Below are 25,554 nucleotides of genomic sequence, written 5' to 3' on the forward strand. Positions count from 1 at the left end.
GAACCAGAACTAATAAAAGGAGCACTAAAAACTCTGTTAATAAAATCATTAAATACTAGTATCTTGTATTTCGAAGGCCTCTTAAAATTCATGGTTACCGGTTTATAAATCAGTTTCATGTTACAAGTTTAGCTAGTACACATACACACTGAAATAGTTTGAATAAATGACTCGTTTGAAACACATCATCAGGATTTTATTGAAAGCTCTTTTTCAAGAGAAAATATCCTAGTGAGCATAGCCTAAAAAGCAAAAAAACTTCTGCCATCACACTGTCACAGCTGCCGAGTTTCAGGAAAGCACTTTTGAAAACTCCTATGATAACAACGCAGGTCAGGCCACATTTCACCAGAAAAAAACACATTTAAACGTATGCAACACCGAGCACAACCCAGCCCCCTTTTTGTTGCTAGGAGAGCCTTCTATTTTGTATCAGACATCGCAGCCTTGACGACGCAATGTTTGCGCGTATTTTGCCCATGTTTTTCTACAGCGACTCCTCTCCCGCAGCAATCACAGTCGAATGGCTCCGGTTTCCTCCTGCGCCCGGCCCAGTTTTTCCGTTGCAGCCCCAGTTCTCACAGGCGGCTCGCTCGCTCCGGGACAGGGCGGCGGGGAGCGGGGGACCAGCGCGGCTGCGAATGGGGAGGGAGGAGGCCCGAGGGCGGCGCGGCTCTGCCCCCCCAGCCCCCCAGGAGCTGAGCTCTTCCCCCCGCGGCTCTGGCTGCGTTCCCAAATCGGCAGTTTGGGGGAAAAGGGAAAAAAAAAAAAAAAAAAAGCAGCAACGCCACGTTTTGCAAACACGAGGGGAGGGGGCGAGCACTCCGTGCGCGCGCGGCCCCCAGAGGGGTGAGAAAGGAGGGGCCCGGCCCCTCGTGAAATAAACTCCCCGAGCCCCGCAGTGCTCGGGCCCCCGGGCTGCAGGGCGACACCGGGCCCACGGCCGAGCCGCCGGCGGCGCGCGCGCCCGAGGGTCGTGGCGGGAAGCGCGCCAGCTCCCAGTGTTCCCTCCACCGCCGCCCAGGGGCTTCCTCCCCCACGACTCCGAGCCGCCACCCCTCCGCCAGGCAGGGCGCGCGGGGGCGGGCACCTCGCCGCGACCCACGTTAACCGCTAACGGGGGGCTTCTCCCCGGCGACCGGCGCGGCTACAAGATGGCGGACGATAGAGAAGGTACAGGTAGGCGCGCCGAGGGGAGGGCGGCCCTCGTCGCCCGCCGCGACCCGGGGCTGTCCCGGCCGGGGAGGGGCGGGCCACCCTCCATCTTGTCCCTGCCGCGGGAAAAGGGAGGCCCCCGCAGGGCGCCCTCCCGGCCCCGGCCCCGCAGCCCGCGCGGCCCTCGCCGGCCCCGCCCCGGCCCCGCCCGCGGCGCCCTCCCCCCCCCGCCCGCGGAGGCCGGGCCTGGCGGCAGCGCGGGCTGCGGCGGACGCTGATCATGGCGTCGTTGTTCGCGGCCGCCGCCGCCTCCACACGCTCGCCGGGGTCTCGCTACCGCGAGCGCCGCAGCAGCAGCTGTCCGGGCTGTGGGCGCCGGGGACGGGTTCTGGCCGCCCCCATCTGGCGGAATCCGCTCAGCCCGCGCTGAAGCCCCGCCCCGGCCCGGGCTGGACGGCGTTGGCGGCCACCATTTTGCCGCCTCGGTGAGGACGCGGGAGGACGGCCTCGGGGTCACGGCCGCTCCCGCCGCGCCTCGCTGGCTGTGGGACGCGGGGCTGCACCTTGTCCGGCATCTTGAAAACACAGAAGCAGTAAAACAGCCCGCAGCAGTGTTGAGAAAGAGGGGGAAAGCTAGAGCGAGCGGGGCCGCGCTTGCGCGCCGTGGCCGGGCGGTCTGGCCGGGTGGCCGCCGGCTCTGAGAGGAGGGGTGTGCGGTGCTGCCCGTGCGGAGCTGCGAACCCCTGTCGCCCACGTTTAGTTTTCAAGGGCTGGCGTTGTCTTTAATTCAGGGGTGTGATTTAAAACCGGGTCCTCGGCTAACCGTCCTCTTAGTGACTCCAGAATAATTGTTTGATAATTGGCAAATGCCGCAAAAACATCGAAAGAATTACACTCTACTCTGGTTTCCTTTTTGGAGCCTTCAAAAAGCTCTATTTTTTTTTTTTTTTTTTTTTAAATCAAGGAACAAAGGTAGTTTGGGCTCACAGCTAGGGTTTACGTGAGCTCCCCAGTCATGGTGAGCCCAGAAAATCTGCGCAAACGTGAAACCGTGCCAAAGGCCTACTTACTTGATGACAGGCATACTGATTTTTATATTAATCCGGGAAGGCAGGCTTATTTTATTCATTTTGCTTTTAGCAAGACTTAACCCAGAAAACGGAATGTTATTTTGATTTATTGTTATTATGTACCAAAAAGGAGAAAAATCATCACAGATTTTTTTTAAAAATCTGATCAACTTAAGAATTTTTTTAAAAGAGGTTGGGAGCTTTCCATTTTTTTTCAGTTTTCAACAAATACTTTTTACTGTTGAAAATTAATTTGGATGAAGATGTAGTTATGTGTATAACCATAGAAGTAATAAGTGGTGAAAGCTCTCTCAGTTGGCATTTGTTTAATGCTTGTCCTATGAAGGCCGATTCAACACAGATGACAAGGACATCGAGGTCAGTGAGGGAGATAACACACACAAATGGGAGGGGACAGGTACCCAGGCTGAACAACTTTTGTGCCCAACATTGTGGCAGGTGTAATGGACCCAGGTGATCTGGGCGTCACTGGGAGCTTACCAGAAATGAGCAGTCTCTGGCACTGCCCTAGACCTACCAAAATCAGAGACCTTGTTCTGACGGATCCCTGGGTGCTCCATATGTGCATTAAAGTTGGAGAAGCATTGTTGTATGCTATATCTCATTTATTCTTAAAAGTTTTATAAGGGTGTTACATATATAATGAAATATCACACAGCACTTTATAAATATGCACACTTTTTATATTTCAAAACTTTAATAAATTCTGTTTATGTGAATTTTAAAAAACAGTTTCAGGAGACAACTGCAGTCTGAAGGGTATGAGGAAATAAATGGGGACTCACTTGGTAATATGTCTTTGAGAGGACATTGCATTCCTATATTTGATTCTCAGTTCTTTTACTTTTTATTTTTTTGACAGAGTGGACAGCGAGAGAGAGAGAGACAGAGAGAATGGTCTTCCTTTGCTGTTGGTTCACCCCCCAATGGCTGCTGCAGCCTGCGTGCTGCTGCTGGCGCACCACGCTGATCTGAAGCTAGGAGCCAGGTGCTTCTCCTGGTCTCCCTTATGGGTGCAGGGCCCAAGGACTTGGGCCACCCTCCACTGCACTCCTGGGCCACAGCAGAGAGCTGGACTGGAACAGGAGCAACTGGGACAGAATCCGGCGCCCCGACTGGGTCTAGAACCTGGAGTGCCGGCGCCTCAGGTGGAAGATTAGCCTAGTGAGCCATGGCGCCAGCCAGTTTTTATTTTTTAAAGATCTTTTTAAAGCGTGAATCATTTTTTTTTTTTTGTAGAAATTTTTATTTATTTATTTGTTTGAAAGAGTAGCAGAGAAAAAATGATAGATCTTCCATCCTCTAGCTCACTCCCCAAATGGCTGCACAGGATGGGACTGTGTCAGGCCAAAACTTGGAGCCCAAAGCTTCATCTGGGTCTCCTACGTAGGTGCAGGGGCCGCAGCATTGAGCCATCTTCTGTGGCTCTCCCAAGCACATTAACAGGGAGCTAGCTGGATTGCAAGTGGAGCATGGAGGACTTGAGCCAGCACCCTTATGGGAAGCAGGCATTGCAGGCGGTGGCTTTACCAGCGTGGTCGTACGCCAGCCCCATGAATTACCCCTCCTCCTTTTTTGAAAGGGTTTATTTATTTTATTTGAAAAGCAGAGTTACATGGGGGAGGGGGGAGAGAGAGCCAGCCAGACAAATCTTCTCTCTGCTGGTTCACTGTCCAAATGATATCAATGGCCAGGGCTGGACCAGGCTGAAGCGAGGAGTCAGGAACCTGGAATTCCATCCAGGTTTTCTATATGGGTACAAGGGGCCAGGTACTTACTTCATCTTCCACTTCTTTCCCAGGCACATTAGCAGGGAGCTGGATCGGAAGTGGAGCAGTCAGTACTAGAACCCGTGCCCATATGGGATGTCAGCGTCACAGGCAGCAGCTTAGCCTGCGGTGGCACAGTGCTGGCCCCTGGTTCTCAGTTTTGAAGGTTCAGAAATTACATGTAGCAGGTCAGAATCTGGATTGGAAGATTCACTCTAACTAGAAAAGACTGATATGCAAACCTGAATGATTGATTAGTTTAAGCAGTGGTATGTTGATGCATGGACCAGAAAGCTAATTTCACTACTTAGTAGGCTGTTATATGGGTACTTAAGCTTTGGAGGAGTGTGTTTATATTTCGGAAGATACTTGATCAACTTAGAATCAAACAAAATATAGTTTTGAAGTGTATACCTATTACCCTGTAAGTTCCCAGAGAGCAGGTACTATATCTGATCTGTAATTGGCTGATTGGCAGAGTGCTTGGCATACATTAGGCATTCAAGTATATGTTAAATTCAGATTATTTGAACTAATCAAACATACCTAAAAGTACGTGAAACTAGTTTCTCTTTTTTTGTTTAAGCTATATGATTCTATTTCATTTGGTTTCATAAACTATTTTTTAGTGCCAGAGTATGCCCTGGCATGTCTTTAAAAAGAAACTATTATAAAGATCTCTTTGTAGAGATATACATGTGTTTTATATTTTCATTATTGATTTTGAAGGTTTTTTAAAGTTGTAAAAGAGGAGTAAGTTTCATAGCCATCGTATCCAGCTCCTTTTCAACATTTAAGGATTGATGTTGATATAAGTATTGAAAATAGGGGTTGGCTTTGTAGTGTAGCGGGTAAAGCTGGTACCTGCAATGCTGGCATCTCATATTGGCATTGGTTCCACTTGTGGCTGCTCTACTTCCCATCTGGCTCCCTGCTTACAGCAGCAGAAGATGGCCTAAGAACATGCCCCCTCCCCTGCGCACCCTTGTGGGAAGAAATTCTTGGCTCCTGGCTTTAGCTGTTGCAGCCATTTGGGGAGTGAACCAAGCAGATGGAAGATGTCTCTCTCTCTCTGTTTCTCCCTCTCTGTCTCTATAACTCTGACTTTCAAACAAATAAATCTTTCAAAAACAATACTGAGGGGCTGGTGCTGTGGCATAGTGGGTGAAGCTGCTGCCTGCAGTGCTGGCATCCCATATGGGTGCCAGTTCAAGTACCACTTCCTATCCAGCTCTTTGCTATGGCCTGGGAAAACAGTATAAGGTGGCCCAAGTGCTTGGGCCCCTGCACCTGCAAGAGAGACCTGGAAGAAGCTCTTGGCTCCTGGCTTTGGATCGGTCCAGCTCTGCCCATTGCAGCCATTTGGGGAGTGAACCAGCTGCTGAAAGACCTCTCTCTCTCTCTCTCTCTGCCTCTCTGTAATTCTGCCTTTCAAATAAATAAATAAATCTTTAAAAAAATAGGAAAGATTGAAAAAAAATACTGAAAATGTTGTTTAAGAAAAATTAAATTAACCTATTAGAAGGGCTATTATGCTTTATTTTTTTATTTTTGACAGGCAGAGTGGACAGTGAGAGAGAGAGATAGAGAGAAAGGTCTTCCTTTTGCCGTTGGTTCACCCTCCAATGGCCGCCGCGGTAGGCGCGCTGCGGCCGGCTCACCGCGCTGATCTGATGGCAGAAGCCAGGTGCTTCTCCTGGTCTCCCATGGGGTGCAGGGCCCAAGGACCTGGGCCATCCTCCACTGCACTCCCTGGCCACAGCAGAGAGCTGGCCTGGGAGAGGGGCAACCGGGACAGGATCGGTGCCCCGACCGGGACTAGAACCCGGTGTGCCAGCGCCGCAAGGCGGAGGATTAGCCTATTGAGCCGCGGCGCCAGCCTATTATACTTTATTAATAAAACTTTTCTATAAGATTTTTTTTTTTTTAGATTTACTTTATCTGAAAGAGGTACAGAGAGAGGTAGAGACAGAGAGAGAGAGGTCTTCCATCCTATGGTTCACTCCCCAGATTGCTGCAATGGCTAGAGCTTCGCCAATGCGATGCCAGGAGCTTCTTCGGGGTCTCCCACATGAGTGCAGGGTCCCAAGGACTTGGGCCATCTTCTGCTGCTTTCCCAGGCCATAGTAGAGAGCTGGATTGGAAGAACAGGTGGGATTAGAACTGGTGCCTATATGGGATGCCAGGGCCTCAGGCCAGGGCTTTAACCTACTGCGCCACAGCGCCAACCCCTCTATAAGATTATATACTTAAAGTGTTAATGTCTATTTGTAGCATTTTATGCCTTTTTTGCATTTTTATAGTTTAACATAGTATAATTTATTTTCTTAGATTAAGAAATTTATATAATTATGTTAAAATAATTTAAATTTTAGAATTAAGTTAAATTTTAAAAATCACTTAGTTTTTTTAACTAAATGCTTGAAATGAGAGAGAAAAATTATTGTTTTTTTAAATGTTTGTTTATTTTCATCTACCAAAAGGTAGAGTGACAGAAAGAGAGACCTTACATCTGCTGGTTCGCTCCCCAAATGCCTGCAACACCTGGGGCTGGGCCAGGCCAGAGACAGGAGCCTGGAACTCCTTATGGGTCTCTCACGTTGGTGGCAGGGGCCCAAGCACTTGGGCTATCTTCTGGTGCCTTCCACGCTGCATTAGTAGGAAAGTAGCCAGTACTTGAATTAAGCAGTCTGATATAGGGAGTGGACATCCCACATGGCTAGTTAACCCACTGTACCATGATGCTTGCTCCAGAAAAAATTATTTTTGAAGTTTTACCATTTCCCTAAAGTTTCCTCACCCAGAACATTTTTAAATTCCTTTGTTTTGTTTTGTTTTGTTTTTTAAATGGAAAATAATGCTACTGTTGATTCTTTGGATCCTTAATCATGTTGGTTCTGCCTCCTAGAGAATTTTATATAGGACAGGAAGGCTCTTCTATTTGTAGTTTGAATCATGCCTAGGAAACAAATTGCTTAGGTATAAAAGTATAACTTTGGGAAGACCAATGAGCTTTGGAAGGTATGTGTTTTTTAGCAAGTTGCAGATACTGAAAGCTCACTCTAGAATTTACTGTTTTCGTTTATACTGAAATAGTCTTTGTTACTTCATATGCTTTGATAATGTTGCTTAATCAAGTGCTTCCCATGCAATGATCAGTTCCTAAATGGAAATGATTTGGTAATTTTTTTACAAACTATTTTCTGCATTATTTATGTATTATTTTTGTTTATTTGAAAAACAGAGTCAGAGCAAGACATAGAGATAGGCAGAGTTTTTTTTAAGATTTTTTATTTGTTTGAAAAGCAGAATTACAGAGAAAGAAGGAGAGACAGAGGTCGATCGATCTTCCATCTCCCCAAATGGTCACAGTGGCTGGGGCTGTGCAAGGCCAAAGCCAGGACTTCTTCCAGGTCTTCCATGTGGGTACAGGGCTAAGCACTTGGGCCATCTTCTGCTTTCCCATGTGCATTAGCAGAGAGCTGGATTGGAAGTGGAGCAGCTGGGACTCCAACTGCCGCCTATATGGGATCTTCTATCCACTGGTTCACTCTGCAAATGCATGCAAAACTCGGGCTGGGCCAGGCCAAAGTCAGTAGCCTGGAACCCAGTCTAGGTCTCCCATGTGGGTGGTAAGGGCTCAAGAACTTGAGCTGTGACCCGCTGCCTGCCAGGATGTGCATTAGCAGGAGGCTGGAATCAGAGGAGGAGCCAAGACTGGATCCCGTCACTCTAATATGGGATGCTGGAGTCCCAAGTAGTGTCTTAACTACTTGTGCCAAATGTTTATCCCTTTGTTAATGGTATTTTTTTGTTTCCTTGTTGTTCCACTTACTGAAAATGTAACATTTGGAAATCAAAATCAAAATGAAAAATAGAAATTACAGGGGCTGGTGCTGTGGCGTAGTAGATAAGGCTGCCGCCTGCAGTGCCGGCATCCCGTATGAGCTCCAGTTCGTGTCCTGGCTGCTCCACTTCCAATCCAGCTCTCTGCTGTGGCCTGGGAAAGCAGTAGAAGATGGCCCAAGTCCTTAGGCCCCTGCACCCATGTGGGAGACCCGGAAGAAGCTCCTGGCTCCTGGCTTCGGATTGGTACAGCTCCGGCCCTTGCAGCCAATTGAGGAGTGAACCAGCGGATGAAAAACCTCTCTCTCTGCCTCTCCTCTCTCTGTGTAAGTCTAACTTTCAAATAAATAAATGAATAAATCTTTTTTTAAAAGAAAAAATAGCTGGCGCCGCGGCTCAATAGGCTAATCCTCCGCCTTGTGGTGCCGGCACACCGGGTTCTAGTCCCGGTCGGGGCACCGATCCTGTCCCGGTTGCCCCTCTCCCAGGCCAGCTCTCTGCTGTGGCCAGGGAGTGCAGTGGAGGATGGCCCAGGTCCTTGGGCCCTGCACCCCATGGGAGACCAGGAGAAGCTCCTGGCTTCTGCCATCGGATCAGCGCGGTGCGCCGGCCGCAGCGCGCCTACCGCGGCGGCCATTGGAGGGTGAACCAACGGCAAAAAGGAAGACCTTTCTCTCTGTCTCCCTCTACTGTCCACTCTGCCTGTCAAAAATTTAAAAAAAAAAGAAAAAAGAAAAAATAGCAATTAGCGTAAGTATTATTGAAAGATTTCCCCTAAATAGTAATTGTTGGTAGTGCGGAGTATGTAATACGTGGGATAGTATAAAGGATGAGCTTTGGAGTAAGACCTGAATTTGAATTCCATCTTCCTCAAGTTCTTACTATCTGGTCTTAGTTTAAACCTAAGGAGCCTCAGGTTCCTCAGTTGTAAGTTGGGGATAATCATGCCTATTTCACGATGTTGTAATGCAGTTATTGTTGTCTTATTCATACTTATATCCCCATCACCCATCACAATGTCTGGTACTAAAGAAATGCAAAATAAATAGGAAAGAGGGGGATGGCTTTGTGGCTTATCGAATAAAGCTACCCACCTACACTGGAGGCATCCTATATGGGTGCCAGGCACTGGTTCTTGTGTCGGCTGTTCCACTTCCAATCCAGCTCCCTGCTAATGTACCTGGGGAGGCAACGACTGGGGCTGGGCCAGCCCGAGGCTAGGAGCTAGGAATTGCATCCTGATCTCTCGTTTGGGTGGAAGGAACTCATGTACTGAGCTGTCACTCCTTGCTTCCCAAGTGCATTAACAGGGAGCTGGATTGGAGCACACAGTAGTCTGGACTCACCAGCACTCAGATATGGGATAGATAGGGACATCCCAAGTGGTGCTTAACCTGCTGCACCACAACGCTGGCCACAATAATTCATAATATTTTTAAGAAGGACATTGAAGTATCATCTCACACTCAATAGCTACTATCAGAAAAAAAAGGTGATGATGTAGAGAAGTTGGGACCCTTGTGCACTGTTAATGGGAATGTAGAATGATGAAGTGTCTACAGAAAACAATATGGTATGTCCTTAAAAATAGAATTACCATTTGACCCAGAAATGCAACTTCTGGGTATATACTTAAAGAATTGAAAGGGGGCTAGTGTTGTGGCATAGTGGGTAAGGTCATCGCCGCAATACTGGCATCCCATATGTGCACCAGTTAGTGTCCTGGCTGCTCTGCTTCTGATCCAGCTCCCTGCTGATGGCCTGGGAGAGCAGCAGGAGATGACCCAAGTGCTTGGACTGCTGTACCCATGTGGGAGTCTTGGAGGAAGCTCCAGGCTCCTGGCTTGGGTCTGTCCCAGTCTTGACTGTTGCAGTCACCTGGGGAGTGGACCAGTGGATGGAAGATCTTGCTCTCTGTCTGTCCCTCTCTTTTTCTGTAACTCTGCTTTCAAATAAATAAATCTTAAAAAAAAAAAAAAAGAAATGGAAAGTAGAGTCTTAAAGAGGTTATTTATAACCCCTGTTTGTAGGAGCATTATTCATGATAGCCAAAGGTGGAAGCAACCCAAATATCCATCCAGGTATGGGTGGATAAACAACACGTGGTCCGTAATACAATGGAATATTATTCAGCCTATAAGGAAGGAAATTCTGACACAGGCCGCCACGTGGATGAACCTTAAGGACATTATACTAAGCCAAAAAAGCCAGTCAGTAATACAAATACTGTATCATTCCAGTTGCATGAGGTACCTCATGGAGACAGAAAGTAGGTTAGGGCTTCCATGGCCTCAGGGGAGGGAGTGACAAGAAGTTGTTTAAGGAGTATAGAGTTCCAGTTTTGCAAGATCAAAATAGTGCTGGAGCTTGATTGTGCAGCCATGTGAATGTACTTAGCACTTCTGAACTGTGTAGTTAAAAACAGTATATTTTATATTATGAGTATTTAAAAAAATGGAAATGTTTACTGCATTCAAAATGAGAACAAATGTCAGTACATTTTTTTTCTGGAAAAAAAATCAGTTTTGGAAAACCTGATATCCACATGCTATGATATTTAATGTACTCCTGAGTATTTATCCTTAGCAGTACATATATGTTTTTTAAAGATTTATTGATTTCTTTGAAAGAGTCAGAGAGAGAGAGAGAGAATATAAATCTTCCATCTGCTGGTTTACTTCCTAAGTGGCTGAGATGACCAGGGCGGAGCCAGGCTGAAGTCGGGAGCCTGGAACCTCTTCCAGGTCTTCCACATGGGTGTAGGGACCCAAGAACTTGGGCCATCCTCCTCTGCTTTCCCAGATACATTGGCAGGGAGCTGGATTGGAAGTGGAGTAGCTGGGGCTCAAACTGGTACCCATATGGGATGCCAGGATGGTGGCTTTACCTGCTATGCCACAGTGCTGGCCCCCATTCCAGTATATTCTGAGAAAAAAAAATCTGTAATACAAAACCTCTCAATGTACAGTTATTCATAAAGTTGAAAATATGGGTTTAATTCACTTGTCCAATAAATGGAAGATGCAGAGTAAATTGTTACAGTCTGGCCTGTTGGGTTGTAGTCATTTAAAGCAACGTCTAAAAAAATTTGTGGGCCAGCACCGCAGCATACTAGGCTAATCCTCCACCTGCGGCGCCAGCACTCCAGGTTCTAGTCCCAGTTGGGGCGCCGGATTCTGTCCTGGTTGCCCCTCTTCCAGTCCAGCTCTCTGCTGTGGCCCGGGAAGGCAGTGGGGGATGGCCCAAGTCCTTGGGCCCTGCACCCGCGTGGGAGACCAGGAGAAGCACCTGGCTCCTGGCTTCGGATCGGTGCAATGCGCAGGCCATAGCGGCCATTTGTGGGGGTGAACCAGCAGAAGGAAGAGCTTTCTCTCTGTCTCTCTCTCTCACTGTCTAACTGCCTGTCAAAAAAAAATTTTTTTGTGTGTGTGTGTAAATGGATGACGACTACACAGGTCATGGGAGATGATTGTATCAGGGTGAGTAAATTTTTATGGGCATTAAAAAATCTTATTTTAATGCCATTTCTACAAAACTGTTTTGTTGAAGAAAGTTTTAATTTCTTTTCACATTAAGCATTGTTTATCACAGTCAGCTAACAGAAATTACTTTATTAGTCAAGATTACATTATAAAATTAAAGATAAAAGTTTGTTATGAAAAAACCTCATTTAATGTGAATTATTTCTACAAAACTTTTAAAACCTTCTTAATATGCTAATTACAAATTATTATTACCCATTTGCAAAAGCATATTTACTAGATCTGTACTTGACAATGCTTTGTAAAACTTTATTATGGGTTTTATAGATATTAAGACTAATAAAGTAACTTATTAAGTGCAGTAATAAATTTGGAAGCCTAAAGACCTAGGCTAGGATTTTACCAGTCTTTTTCCTGATTCTACTTGGATTTGTCATTTAATTTCTCTGAACTTCAGTTCAAAGAATTTCTTTTTCTTTTTCTTTTTTTTTTTAACTTTTATTTAATGAATATAAATTTCCAAAGTACAGCTTGTGGATTACAATGGCTTCCCCCCCCCCCCCATAACTTCCCTCCCACCCGCAACCCTCCCCTTTCCTGCTCCCTCTCCCCTTCCATTCACATCAAGATTCATTTTCAATTCTCTTTATATACAGAAGATCAGTTTAGCATATATTAAATAAAGATTTCAACAGTTTGCACCCACATAGAATCACAAAGTGAAAAATACTGTTGGAGTACTAGTTATAGCATTAAATCACAATGTGCAGCACATTAAGGACAGAGATCCTACATGAGGAGTAAGTGCACAGTGACTCCTGTTGTTGACTTAACAAATTGACACTCTTGTTTATGGCATCAGTAATCACCCTAGGCTCTTGTCATGAGTTGCCAAGGCTATGGAAGCCTTTTGAGTTCGCTGACTCTGATCATATTTAGACAAGGTGGATCATATTTAGTCAAAGTGGAAGTTCTCTCCTCCCTTCAGAGAAAGGTACCTCCTTCTCAAAGAATTTCTAGTCTAATGAAGAAAACAAAGCTTAGGAGATAATGATATAATAATGTGATAAGTGCTATGATAGTGGCATTTATACAGTGACTGGGTACCTTGGGAGAGTCACCTGTTTCACACACACGCCCTTGAAATTATAGCCCCTTTTATTCCTTCTCATACTATTCCCTTCTCTTCATATTGTGGTTTATAATTACCTCTCTGTGTGCTGTTTGATGTCCACTTCTAGACCTCTAAGTCGTAAGAGGCTAGGGATCATGCTTTTGTTACTTCCAGTATGGCTGGAATTTAGGACGAGTTAGGAGGTGCGGTAGGTTTTTAAATTTTAGTCTTAAATCATTGACCCATGAAAGATTTTTCACAAGCGATACAATCATACTTACTGTTTAGAAAAATCACTTGAGCAAGTGTGTTGAATGGATAAGAGTGGGACAGTATTGAAGTCCCAATATAGTAGCTCAGAAAGACGTGACCCTGAACCAAAGTAATGGGAGTCAGGAGTGAAGAAGAAGCTAGATATAATTGATAGATTTTGTAATAGGCTGGATGTGAATGTTGAGTCAGGTCAGAGGAAGGAGTGACTCTCAGGTTTCTTGGGTAACAAAGAGAAGAAACAGGAATTACCACGTTATGTAAACAATGGCTCTAGTCTTGCACATACTGCATTTAGGTGCCTATGGGACATCCTGGTTGAGTTATAAGATAGGCAGCAATGTGTGCTTGATATCTAAATATCTCCTGAATGAAAAATGAGAAAGATTGGTGCTAGGTTGTTTGAATGCATCCCTCAGTAAGTGGTTGTAGTCACGAGGGTGGAAATGCCTGGAGAAAACGGGTAGAGTGAAAAGAATGTTGACTGAACAGAGTAGGGAATACAGTCAGAACTCTGGGTAGAGTCAGTAATTAAGCAGAGAAAAGAACCTGGAAATAAGACCGAAAGCACAGAGTCAGGCATTGTGGGATAGTGGATTAAAGCTACTGCCTGTAGCTTCAGCATCCCATATGGGCATGGGTTTGACCAAGTTCTGGCTGCTGCACTTCCAGTCCAGCTCCCTGCTACTGTGCCTAGGAAAGCCACAGAGGAGCTCCTGGCTCCTGGCTTTGGCTTGACCAAGCCCTGGCCATTGTGACTGGGGAGTGAACGAGCAGATGGAAGGTATCTCTCTGTGTTTCTCCCCCTCTCACTCTAACTCTGCCTTTCAAATAAAAAAATTGAGAGCATAGTTAGCAAAATTGTGGGAAAACAAGAAAACTAAGGATAGGAAAAACTTTATGAAGAAAGTTCTCAAAAGGGTTAAAAAAAAAAAAAAAAAAAGAACCCAGCAACCCAAAACAACCCAGTAGTTAACATTTGCAGAGCACTAACTCTGAAGTAGGCACTTCAGAGGCACAGTTTTTTACGTAGATTATGTCATTTAATCCTTAAAACAAACCTGTATGGGAGGTATATCTATTATCCTCTTTCAACAGATGAGTAAGTGGAAGCTTAGATACTTAAAGTAGACTTTTAATTTTAGCTTCGGCAGGTAGGAGATTGGAAGTCATCACATTTGTTGCTGCTAGAGCTATAAACTGAAACGCTTGGTGATCTGACACATTGATGGAGACTGAATGTGTGATACTTTGAGAAAGAGAAACTCCAGAAAGTCTTCAGACCCCTCCTGTTTTCTTGGGTTTTACATCCAGGAGCCCTACCCAAGGTGTCATGGTGCAGTGCCAAGAAAGTTCTTGTTGCCTAGCATGGGGAAAGGGAAAGAAATAGCTTCTAAATATGCTCAGAGTGTTTGCTCTAATAAACACCTACTGTAGACTCTAGAGGGAAAAAACACTACCAGAACGTCATCCCATGTATCTCATTTGGTCACTAGCAGTGCTGTTAGTCTTCCTGTCTTACCTCAGGGTATGGGAGTAATCTTACAAAACACTTCTGAACGTCACAGCACAGAGATGCAGTGCCACTAATTTAATTTAAAAATTATTTTATTTTATTTGAAAGGTTAGAGAGGGAGAGATTGATTGAACATTCATTGGTTCATTCTCCAAATGCCTGCAAGAGCCAGGGCTGGGCCAGGCCAAAGCCAGGAGCCCTGAGCTCCATTTGGGCCTCCCACATAGGTAGCAGGAGCCCAAGTGCTTGAGCTATCACCTGAAGCCTCCCAGGGTGTGCGTTTGCAGGGAGCTGTGATCAGAAATGGAGCAGAGACCCAAATCCAGGTGTACTGTGGGTGTAGGTATCCCAAGTGGCATCTTAGCTACTGTGCCAGATGTCCCCCCCACCCCCAACAGATGATGGTTATAGATTGCTCCTCCTTACCCAGACCTTACCACCATGCCAACAAGTGTTTTTGAAGACCAGGTCAGGGAAACCGGCTTCTAAGAGCAAGATGAAGCTATCCAAGCTTTTTGAACAGAAAGGCAACAACAATTCACTTTATGTTTTTTTATTTTTAAGTTTCAAAAATGTTTTATTTGTATGAAAGGCCATAGAAGAGCACTTCCATCTTCTAGTTTACTCCCTAAATGCCCAAAATAACCAGGACTAGGTGGAATCACAGAGCCAGGAACTTAATCCACATCTCCTGACAGGGACCTGAAGGGGGACTCAGTGACTTGAGCCATCACCTGCTGCCTCCCAAGGAATGCATTATCAGGAAGCTGTGGTCAGGAACCAGAGTCAGAAACCTAGCCACTCCTGTGTGGGACACAGGCTGCTGCTGCTGCTGCTTTTTTTTTTTTTTTTTTTAAAAGTCAGTTACACAGAGAAGGAGAGGCAGAGAGAGAGAGAAAGGTCTTCCATCTTCCATCCACTGGTTCACTCCCTAGTTGGCTTCAATGGCCGGAGCTATGCCAATCTGTAGCCAGGAGCTAGGAGCTTCCTCTGGGTCTCCTGCACTGGTACAGGGGCCCAAGGACTTGGGCCATCTTCTACTGCTTTCCAGACTATAGCAGCAGAGAGCTAGATCAGAAGTGGAGCATCTGGGTCTGGAATCGGTGCCCACATGGGATGCCGGCACTGCAGGTGGTGGCTTTACCCGCTATGCCACAGCACCGGCCCCAGGACACAAGCTTCTTAACCAGCATGTCAACTGTGACTTGGCTGTATTGTGGAAGACTGGAGCAGAGCAAGAGTGGAGGATGATTATGGTATCTTAGATGAGTTGGCTGCAGAAGAAATAGAGAAGGTTTCAGTCTGGAGATTCTAGGTTTGTGACTGGATGTGAGTACTTGGAGGAAACAGGGATGAATGAATACCTCTCCATTCCAACTGGTGACTCTTCTGGCCTCTCTCAGTCTCATCTTCAAGTCTGAGGTGGAGGACACTCTTATGTTTGTATAGTATCATCCATGTACCTTGCTGAGTTTTAGTGCTGATCTGTTAATAATTTACTGTAGCTGGTCTGTTTTTCTTTTAAATCAGAACACATTTTATCGTGGATGATCAATAAGCATTTAATAAATGAAAGCACAAATTAACATAAAATTAGATGATGGTTGAACATAGCATTCCATTAAAATTTTTATTTATTATTTATTTGAAAGGCAGAGTTACAGAAAGACAAGGGTAAACAGAGATAGGGAGAGAGAGAGAGGTCTGTTTGCTGGTTCACTCCCCAGTGGTCATAACAGCTAGAGCTGGGTCAGGTCAGGCTGAAGCCACAAGCCTGGAACTGCATCTGGATCTCTCACATGGGTACAGGGGCCCAAACATGTGGGCCATCATCTGCTGCTTTCCCAGGCATATTAGCAGGGAACTGGATTGGAAGTGGAGTAGCTGGGACTCGCCGGCGCTCGTAAGGGATGCTGGCTTAGCAGGCAGCTGCTTTACAACGACAGCCTCATAGTATTCTGTTTGTTTATTTATTTATTTATTTATTTATTTATTTTGATTTTTGACAGGCAGAGTGGACAGTGAGAGAGAGACAGAGAGAAAGGTCTTCCTTGATTTACCCTCCAATGGCCGCCGTGGTAGGCGCGCTGCGGCCGGCGCACCGCGCTGATCCGATGGCAGGAGCCAGGTGTTTCTCCTTGTCTCCCATGGGGTGTAGGGCCCAAGGACCTGGGCCATCCTCCACTGCACTCCCTGGCCACAGCAGAGACCTGGCCTGGAAGAGGGGCAACCGGGACAGGATCGGTGCCCCGACCGGGACTAGAACCCGGTGTGCCGGCGCCGCAAGGCGGAGGATTAGCCTAGTGAGCCGCGGCGCCGGCCTAGTATTCTGTTTTAAAAATTTTATTTATTTAACACATTTGAGAGACAAAGACAGAGGAAAAGTGAGCTTTAAGCAGCTCTTTTGCTCTCCACATGCCTCAATCTAGGTCTCCCACATGGGTGGCAGGAACCCAGTTACTTGAGCCATCACCACTGCTTCCCGGAGTCTTGCCTTGGTAGGAAGCTGAAATTGGGAGTGAAGCCAGGACTGAAGCCAGGCACTCCAGTGTGGGATATAGGTGTCCCAGGTGCCATCTTAACTGCTAGTACAATTGGCGCCCAATATTTCAGTTTTCAGCCTAGTATTTTAGTGATATTATTGTCTTTGAATCAAGTAGTTCGTGAAATAAGGATTCATTAACTATCCATAAAAGACAGATAAAAAGTTTTTTTTTTTTTTTCCCCCAGAATAATTTCTGGAGTAGGTATTGCCATTATTTGGGGTCAAAACAGAACAACAACATGATTATACTTCAGTTAATTAACCTTGAGGGCATTTCTTTACCTTCTTTGTTCTATGCTTTAAACAGTTTTTATGTTAAGTATTCCTCTGGGGCTTATTATTTTATCCTAATTTCTGTTGGTGGGATTTTGAGCACCTAGTTAAACATTTAAATATGTATACTGACATCTCAACTTTAGAAAAACTGAGCTGCATTATTTGTTTAAATAAACTGTCTTTTGCTTTTCTAAAGATTGATCTATTTTATTTGAAAGGCAGAGGCAGAGAGAGAGAGAGAGAGAGAGAGAGAGCTTCCATCTGCTGGTTCACTCCCCAAATGGCTGCAACTGCTGGAGCTGGGCTGAACTGAAGCCAGGAGCCAGGAGCTTCTTCCGGGTCTCCCATGTGGGTGCAGGGGCCCAAGGACCTTGACCACCCTCTTCTACTTTCCCAGGCATGTGCTATAGCAGGGAGTTGTTTCAGAAGTGGAGCAGTCGAGACTTGAACCAGCGCCCACATGGTATGCTGACACTGCAGGCGGCATCCTTGCCCGCTATGCCACAGCGCTGGTCCCTAAACAAACTGCTTTAAGCCACGTATTTGGCATGGAGGTTAAGACGCTGCTTGGGACATCCACATCTCCTATCAGAGTGCCTGGGTTTGACTCCAGCTCCGCAGCTGTGCTTCTGATTCCAGCTTCCTATCACTGTGCACGCTGGGAGGTAGCAGTGATGGCTCAAGTATTAGAGAGCCCTCTTGCCCTTGTGGGAGACCCAGGTGGAGTTCCCAGCTCCTGGCTTCAGCCTGGCCACCCCAGTGTTGTGGGTATTTGTGGAGTGAACCAGCAGATCGGTGATGGCTATCTGACATGTCATTTGGTCTCTGTGCATATCAAGTAAATAAGAGAAAGAAAAGATCTTGTATTCTTAGGTGATTTGAGTTTTATTTTATTACTTCTTTCTCTGTATTATCATCAGTTTCTTCTTTCAAAATTGTTTAACTTTTTAATTTTTTCTTTCTATGGTTTGATTTTAAGGTAATAATCTGGTTCTGTTTAGTCATCTTAGCATTTTCATTGTCAAAAAGCAAATGTGAAATTGTAGGTTTTGGTAGTACTTTATGTGGAATTAAAACAGAAAAGATTATTATGTAATGGTATAATTTATCTCTAACTGAAATTCCATCCGTGAAGAGGCATTTTATTATTGACATATTGGTTTAGTCATATATTTTATAATAAACAAGTCTGCTGCATATTTGTTGTGGCCTAGTAGAATAGGAACATCTAAAAATAAGATTAAAGAATCTATTTTTGAAGAAATATGAAATGGGGGCCACCGCTGTGGCTTAGTAGGTTAAGCATCTGCCTGTGGCGCCAGCATTCCATGCGGGTGTTGGTTAGAGTCCTGGCTGTTCCACTTCTGATCTAGCTCCCTGCCGATGGACTGGGAAAGCAGTGGAAGATGGCCCAAGTGCTTGGACCCCTGCACCCACATGGGAGACCTGGAGGAAGCTCCTGGCTCATGGCTTTGGATCAGCCCAGCTCTGGCCTTTGCAGCCATTTGGAGAGTGAACTAGTGAATGGAAAACTCTCTCTGTGTCTCCCTCTCTCTGTCTGTAACTCTGCTTCTCAAATAAATAGATAAATCTTTAAAAAAAAAAGCAATATGAAATATAAAATTTTAGTATTTTATGAAAGATGATTTTTATACTTAATCTGATGTGAAAATTATAGTAAATACCAAAGATGAGTGAGTTAAGCCATCATTTGGGGCATCTGCATCCATATCAGAGTGCCTGGTTCAAGTCCAGGCTGCTTTGTGCTTCTGATCCAGCTTCGTGCTGAGACAGTAAATGATGGCCAAAGTACTTGGGTTCCAGGCACCCATGTTGGACACCTAGGTGGAGCTCCTAGTTCTTGGCTTTGTCCTGGCCAAGCCATGGCTGTTGCTGGTATTTGGAGAGTGAACCAGTGGATACATCTCTCTTTCTCTCTCTCTATCACTCTTTCAGATAAATAGATAAATAAAATCTTTAAAATTAAAAAACAAAACAAAACAAAGTACCAAGTAGACAAGAAGATTTTTTTAAAAAGGTGAAATGTGAGGCTAATTATAATTACATAAAACAAATGAGTATGAAATTAGAGTTTTGGGGCTGGTGCTGTGGCATAGTGGGTAGAGCCTCTGCCGGCAGTTCCGGCATCCCATTTGGGTGCCAGCTCGAGACCTGGCTGCTCCATTTCTGATCCAGCTCTCTGCTGTGGCCTGGGAAAGCAGTAGAAGATGGCCCAAGCACTTGGGCCCCTTCACCTACATGGGAGACCTTGAAGCTCCTGGCTCCTGGCTTTGGATTGGCGGCTCTGGCCATTGCGGTTATTTGGAGAGTGAACCAGCGAATGGAAGATCTCTGTTTTTCTGCCTCTGCCTCTCTGTAACTCTGCCTTTCAAATAAATAAATAAATCTTTAAAAAATAAAAGGAAATTAGAGTTTTGCCTATTTTCTGTTTCTGTGCATGTTTCACGTGAATGAATAAGCTTTATGTGACAACTTGTTTTCCCTCAAATCTAGCTAACTTACTTTCCTGAAATACTAAGTTCTCCAAATAAGAAAAAATTGGCAAAGATAATTGGTAACTTCTGTTGAATATTACAATAGCTCAAGTAGTACCCTTCTGAACAACTGTGTGAGGTAGTCTTAATATTCTCCTTTTCACAAATGAAAAAATTAAATATCTGAGCAGTTAAGTAACTTGTCCAGAAGGCTACAGAGCTAGCAAGTGGTGAGTCTGTTCTTTACACCCAGGCGGTCTGCTTAAGAGTCAATGATCTCAGCTTTTATATGTACTCTAAATAGACATGGTGGTAACGTTTGCTTAAAGATGTTAGTAAAGCAATGTTTTATTGATAAAGCCCATGCTTTATTTAGATTTTCTTAATTTTTTTACCTTATGTCCCTATTCTTTTTTTCTTTTGTATTTTTTTAAAAGATTTATTTATATGAGAGGCAGAGAGACAGAGACAGAGGCAGAGAGAGATATCTTCCACCTGCTGGTTCACTCCCCAAATAGCCGCAACAGCCAGGGCTGGGCCAGGCCAAAGAGAGGAGCTTCATCCAGGTTTCCCACATAGGTGGCAGGGGCCCAAGTACTTGGGCCATCTTCTCTTTTGTTGCCTTTTCAGGTGCCTTAACAGGGAGCTGGAGCAGGAATGGAGTAGCCAGGACTCAAACAAGCACTCGGATATGGGATGCTGGGGTTGCTGGTGATGGCTTAGCTCACTGTGCCCCAACACCGGCCTCATGTCTTTTTTCTGTTCCACGATCCCACCAGGGATACTGCATACATGTAGCTGTCAGGTCTCCTTCAGCTCCTTTTGGCTGTGATTGCTCCCAGACTTTGCCTTGTTTTTGATGACCTCTTGACAGTTTTGAGGAGTACTCATCAAAATGCTCCCCTATGGGAACTTGTATGTTTGCCCCATGGTTAGATTATGGGATTTTTGGGAGGAAGACCATAGTGATACAGTGCCATTTTCATGACCTTGTATCAAGGACACATATCCTGATGTGATTTATCACTGTTGATGGTACCCTTGGTCAGCTGGCTGAGATGTGTTTGCAGGTTTCTCTCCTGTCAAATTCCTTTCTCTTTCTCTTTTCCATGCTGTAGTCTTTGGAGGGAAGTCACCATGCACAGCCCACATTTAAGAAGAGTGGGATTATGCTCCCTCTTGTTTAGGGTAGGGAAGTTACATGAGTTATTTGGAATTATTCTGCACAGGTTTGTCTTTTCTTTCCTATTATTCATTTATGTCAGTAAGGATTCATGGATATTTGTTTTATGCTGATTATAAAACCAGTATTACTTGATTTATTTTGTTGCTCCAATTGTTCCAGCTTTGGCCATTGAGAGCCACAGTTGGCTTCTGTGTCCCTTTGAAATAGTCCTAGTGGTGTGGGGCGTTTTTATTTTGTTTCATCATTCTTTTAAAAGATTTATTTATTTAAAGAAGCAGAGTATCAAAGATAGTTCCTCCATCTGCTGGTTCACTGTCCAAATGCTCTTAGCAGCTAGAGCTTGGCCAGGCTGAAGCCAGGAGCTAGGAATTCTATCCAGGTTTCCATAGGGTAGCAGGATCCAAATACTTAGGCCATCATCTGCTGCCTTCCCAGGCACATTAGCAGGAAGCTGGATTGAAAATGGAGTAGCTGGGATTTAAGCTGGCATTCTGGTAGGGATGTGGACATTAGGATATTTTCATTCCTTTTCTTTTGATTTGTTTATTTGAAAGGCAGAATTAGAGAGATCTTCCATCTGGTGATTCACCCCCTAGATGGCTGCAATGACTCAGGCTGAGCCAGGCTGAAGCCAGGAGTCAGGAGCTTCTTCCAGGTATCCTACATGGGTGCAGGGGCCCAAGGACCTGGGCCATCCTCTACTGCTGTCCCAGGACATTAGCAGGGAACTGGATTGGAAGTGGAGCAGCTGGGACTCAAAGCAATGCCCATATTGGATGCTGGCTTGTAGGTAGTGACTTAACCTGCTGTGCCACAGCACTGACCCTAAGGGGTATTTGCATTTTAAAGCATTTATGCTACTATTACCAGGATCTGTTTCTATTCTCAGTACTTCTAACACCAGAAGTGTGGGTCTTCCGTACTAAACAGTTAAGTAGTTCCCTGTGGACGCCAACTGGGTATCCACCAGTTTATCTCAGTTCTGACACTATGTGCTTGTTAGGGCAGACCCACAGGACATCAGTCCTCCCCCCCCCCCCCAAGTATGGTAGTTTCTAATCACCGGTAGTGGGTCCCAAGATTACCCACAGTTCCAGACTTGCTGCAGAGCGGGGGGGTTCCACAATCCTCTCATTGATTTGATAATTTAGTATAATGGCTCACAGAACTCAAGGCAACACTGTAGTTAGGTTTACCAGTTTATTATATAGGAGATTATGAAGGATACAAATGTATGAACGGGTACAGAAGTACACAGGGTGAGATCCGGAAGGGTCCTAGATGTAGAAGCTGTTGTCTCTGTGGACTGGAGTGCGCCACAGTCCCTGCCTGCTGCCATGGTCATCAGCCTACAGCCTCTCCTAACCTGTGTTTGAGGTTTTTTCATGGTGATTCTGTTCTGCAGGAGATTGATGTAAGTCACTGGGGAGTCATGCTCAGCACTATCGCCAGCCCTTCCTCCCTCCTTGGAGGTGAGGGCTGGATTTTTAGCAGACAGTTTTCATTTTGGTACTAATTTTTTTTTATTATGAGTCTGATTATGTTTATTGAAAACTTGTTTCCTGTGAGCCACTTTATGCTAATCTCTCTATATACATTATTGCGTCTCATTTTCATAGCAACTCTGTGAGGTGTTATTATTTTACAGATGAAGAAATAGACTAGTAGGAGGAAAGGCTTGTTTGATTAAGTATACAGTTAGTAATAAACAAGGCCTTCTTATTTCACATTTTTATATTGGCTCCAAGTCACTAGAAAATCATGTAAAGATCTTGACATTTAAAATTAGTAACAGATATTTGTGAGAACAAATTTTTTTTAAGATTGATTTATTTATTTGAAAGGCAGAGTTAGAGGGGGAGTGAAGGAGGGAGGGAGGGAGGGAGGAAGGGAGGGAAGGGGGAGAGAGAGAGAGAGAGAGAGAGAGAGTCTTCCATCCACTGGTTCACTCCCCAGATGGCCACAACGGCGGCCCAAGCTGTGCCAGTCCAAAGGCAGGAGCCGGCAGTTTCTTCCAGGTCTCCCACATGGGTGCAGGGGCCCAAGGACTTGGGCCATCTTCTACTGCTTTTCCAGGCCATAGCAGAGAGCTGGATTGGAAGAGGAGCAGCTGGGTCACCACTGGCTGCTAATGCTGCAGGTGGAGGCTTAGGCCATTACCCCACAGCACCGCCCCCTCTTTATTTATTTATTTAACATATACTTATTTACTTGAGAGCGGAGTTACAGGCAGAGAGAGGGATAGATAGATAGAGAGATCTTCCATCCTCTGGTTCACTCCCCAAAAGGCCATGATGGCCGAAGCCATGACAATCCGAAGCCAGGAGCTTCTTTTGGATCTCCCACGTTGGTGCAGGGGCCTAAGCACGTGAGCCATCTTCTGCTTTCCCAGGCCATCAGCAGGGAGCTGGACCAGAAGTGAAGCAGCTGGGACACAAACCAGCGCCCATATGGGATGCTGGCGCTGCAGGCTAATGCTTAACCTACTGTGCCACAGCACTGGCCCCTAATTTTTTTTTTTAAGATTTATTTCTGCTGGTTAATATGCCAAATGCCTGCCACAGGCTGGGGCTTGATCAGGCAGAAGTCAGGAGCCCAGAACTCAATCCAGGCCTCCTAGGTGGGTGGCAGGGACACAAGTACTTGAGCCATGATATGCTGCCTCTTGGTTTGCACATTAGCAAGAACTGGGTTGGGTGAAGAGTAGCTGCAACTTGAACTAGGCACACTGGTATGTGATCCGGTGTCTCAGTGGAGCCTTACCTGCTGCACCAAAGGCCTGCCCAATTTGAACCTTAAAAAGAGAGGTTTGGGCAGGGCTTTTGGTGTCCCACGCCAGAGAGTGTGGTTTTAATACTTTTCTCCAGCTTCTGACTCCAGCTTCTTGCTAATGGAGACCCTGAAATGTAATGGTGATGGCTTACTTATAATTGGGTTCCTGTTGTTCATGTGGGAGACCTGGATTGCATTCCCAGCTCCTGGCTTAGCTCAACCCAAACCTCGCCATTGTAGGCATTTGGGGAGTGAACCAATGGATGGAAGTGCTCCCTCCCCCTTCTCAAATAAATAATTCTTTTATAAAAGAAAAAAAAGAGGTTTTTTGTTTTGTTTTGTTTTCATAGTGCCAGAAATAAAACTGTTAGAATTGACTTTCTGGATTGATTAAGTCAAGAGGAAATTGGTTCATTTACAGGTCTTTCCCATTCTGTGACTGTGTGTTTTAAACCACACTAAGAAATGCAGATAGGGGCCAATGCCGCAGCTCACTAGGCTAATCCTCTGCTTGCGGCGCCAGCACCATGGGTTCTAGTCCCGGTTGGGGCGCCGGATTCTGTCCCGGTTGCTCCTCTTCCAGTCCAGCTCTCTGCTGTGGCCCAGGAGTGCAGTGGAGGGTGGCCCAAGTCCTTGGGTCCTGCACCCATATGGGAGACTAGGAGAAAGCACTTGGCTCCTGGCTTTGGATCAGCGCAGTGTGCTGGCCGCAATGCGCCGGCTGTAGCAGCCACTTGGGGGGTGAACCAACGGTAAAGGAAGACCTTTCTCTCTCTCTCTCACTGTCTAACTCTGCCTGTCAAAAAAACAAAACAAAACAAAAAAACAAACAAACAAAAAAAAAGAAATGCAGATAAGAATAGCTGACGGGTAACTGAAAACTGTGATAAGCTTTCTTAACTAAAAAGTAGAGTTGACAGACATCTTTTTAAGGCATATCTGTGCACACTGTTTTTAGGCTTGGTACTTTTTTCAGATAGGAAAATCTTTCCTTCAAATTTATAAAAACTTTACTCTGACAAGATGTAAACCAAACCTACCCATCTTAAAGCTGAATTAGACCACATTTCCCCTAAAGTGTACACAACAGCAACAGTGGAGCATAATTAAATATTTGTCTATTTTATTGAGCAAAAGTTTTTTATACTGACTCTAAAATAATTTTTAAATCCTGAATTCTGTATAAAACTGAAGAAGTGATAAATCCAGGTAAGAGAGAGAAGAGAAAGGAAAATTAATGCAATTTAGCAGATTGGTTAAGCAGCTAGGGTTGCAGAAGTAAAGGAATAATACAGTCTGTATTAGTTAACTTATTTTATACTGATTATCTCCAGCCCTGGCAGCTCAAAACCACAGATACTTCTCATTTCACACACTTTCTGGACATACTTTTATGGGGTGATTCTCTCTCAAAGTCTCTTGTGAGTCTGGTGCCCACTCACAGGGCTGTTGGCGGGCAGCCTTGGTTCCTTTCCTGGTTGTTGATCAGAGGCCTGGTTCTTGACGTATGGGGCCCTGCATAGACCATATGGCCATGTGACCATGTGTTCTCACATGGCATCCTACATCTCACAGAGAAGGCTAGGAGACTGGCAAAGATGCATCAGAAGAGAAGCCACAATACCTTTCATAACCTAATCTCAGATGCGACATACCAACTTTTGCCATATTCTACTGGTGGTATAAACTAACTTTGCTACAATATTGGAGCAGACTACAGTGATGTGAATGAATACAAAGAGATGGCCGTTGTTGGGAGCCATCTTGGAGGCTACCACAGTCTGCCCTCTGGCCTCCAGTAATTCATATCCCTCCCACATGCAGAATGAACTTACAGTCTCCAGGCCACCAAAGTGGGCCTTGCATCACGTTGCAGTGTCAGCTCAAAGTCCCAAACATCACGTTAAATCAAAGCTGGATGTGCAGGAAGGTCCTTGGCTATGGTTACTTAAGTACACTCCCTGAGTACAGGTTGTCTTGAATCTGTAGACCCGTGAGCTAGCGACGAGCTTTCTCTTACCTCTCAACATGTATGTG

At 45.3% G+C, this 25,554-nt stretch overlaps 1 protein-coding gene across 3 annotated transcripts in view; it reads left to right on the forward strand.

Moving 5' to 3' along the window:
* Nucleotides 1-1,038: 1,038 nt before the first annotated feature.
* The window catches only part of EFCAB2 (EF-hand calcium binding domain 2), a 141,349-nt gene continuing 116,833 nt past the window's right edge, over nt 1,039-25,554 (forward strand). For 2 of the 3 annotated variants that reach the window (XR_009867935.1, XM_062210728.1), the window contains exon 1: nt 1,097-1,179. Coding sequence is in view for 2 of the 3 variants with exons in the window: in XM_062210728.1 (XP_062066712.1) it covers nt 1,155-1,179 (25 nt within the window). In the remaining variant the exon portion in view is untranslated. Of the gene's footprint in view, nt 1,180-25,554 lie in introns of all 3 variants that reach the window. The other variant, XM_062210727.1, reaches the window with a different exon arrangement.

Source organism: Lepus europaeus, chromosome 14 (genome assembly GCF_033115175.1).
Source record: "Lepus europaeus isolate LE1 chromosome 14, mLepTim1.pri, whole genome shotgun sequence".
NCBI lineage: Eukaryota > Metazoa > Chordata > Mammalia > Lagomorpha > Leporidae > Lepus > Lepus europaeus.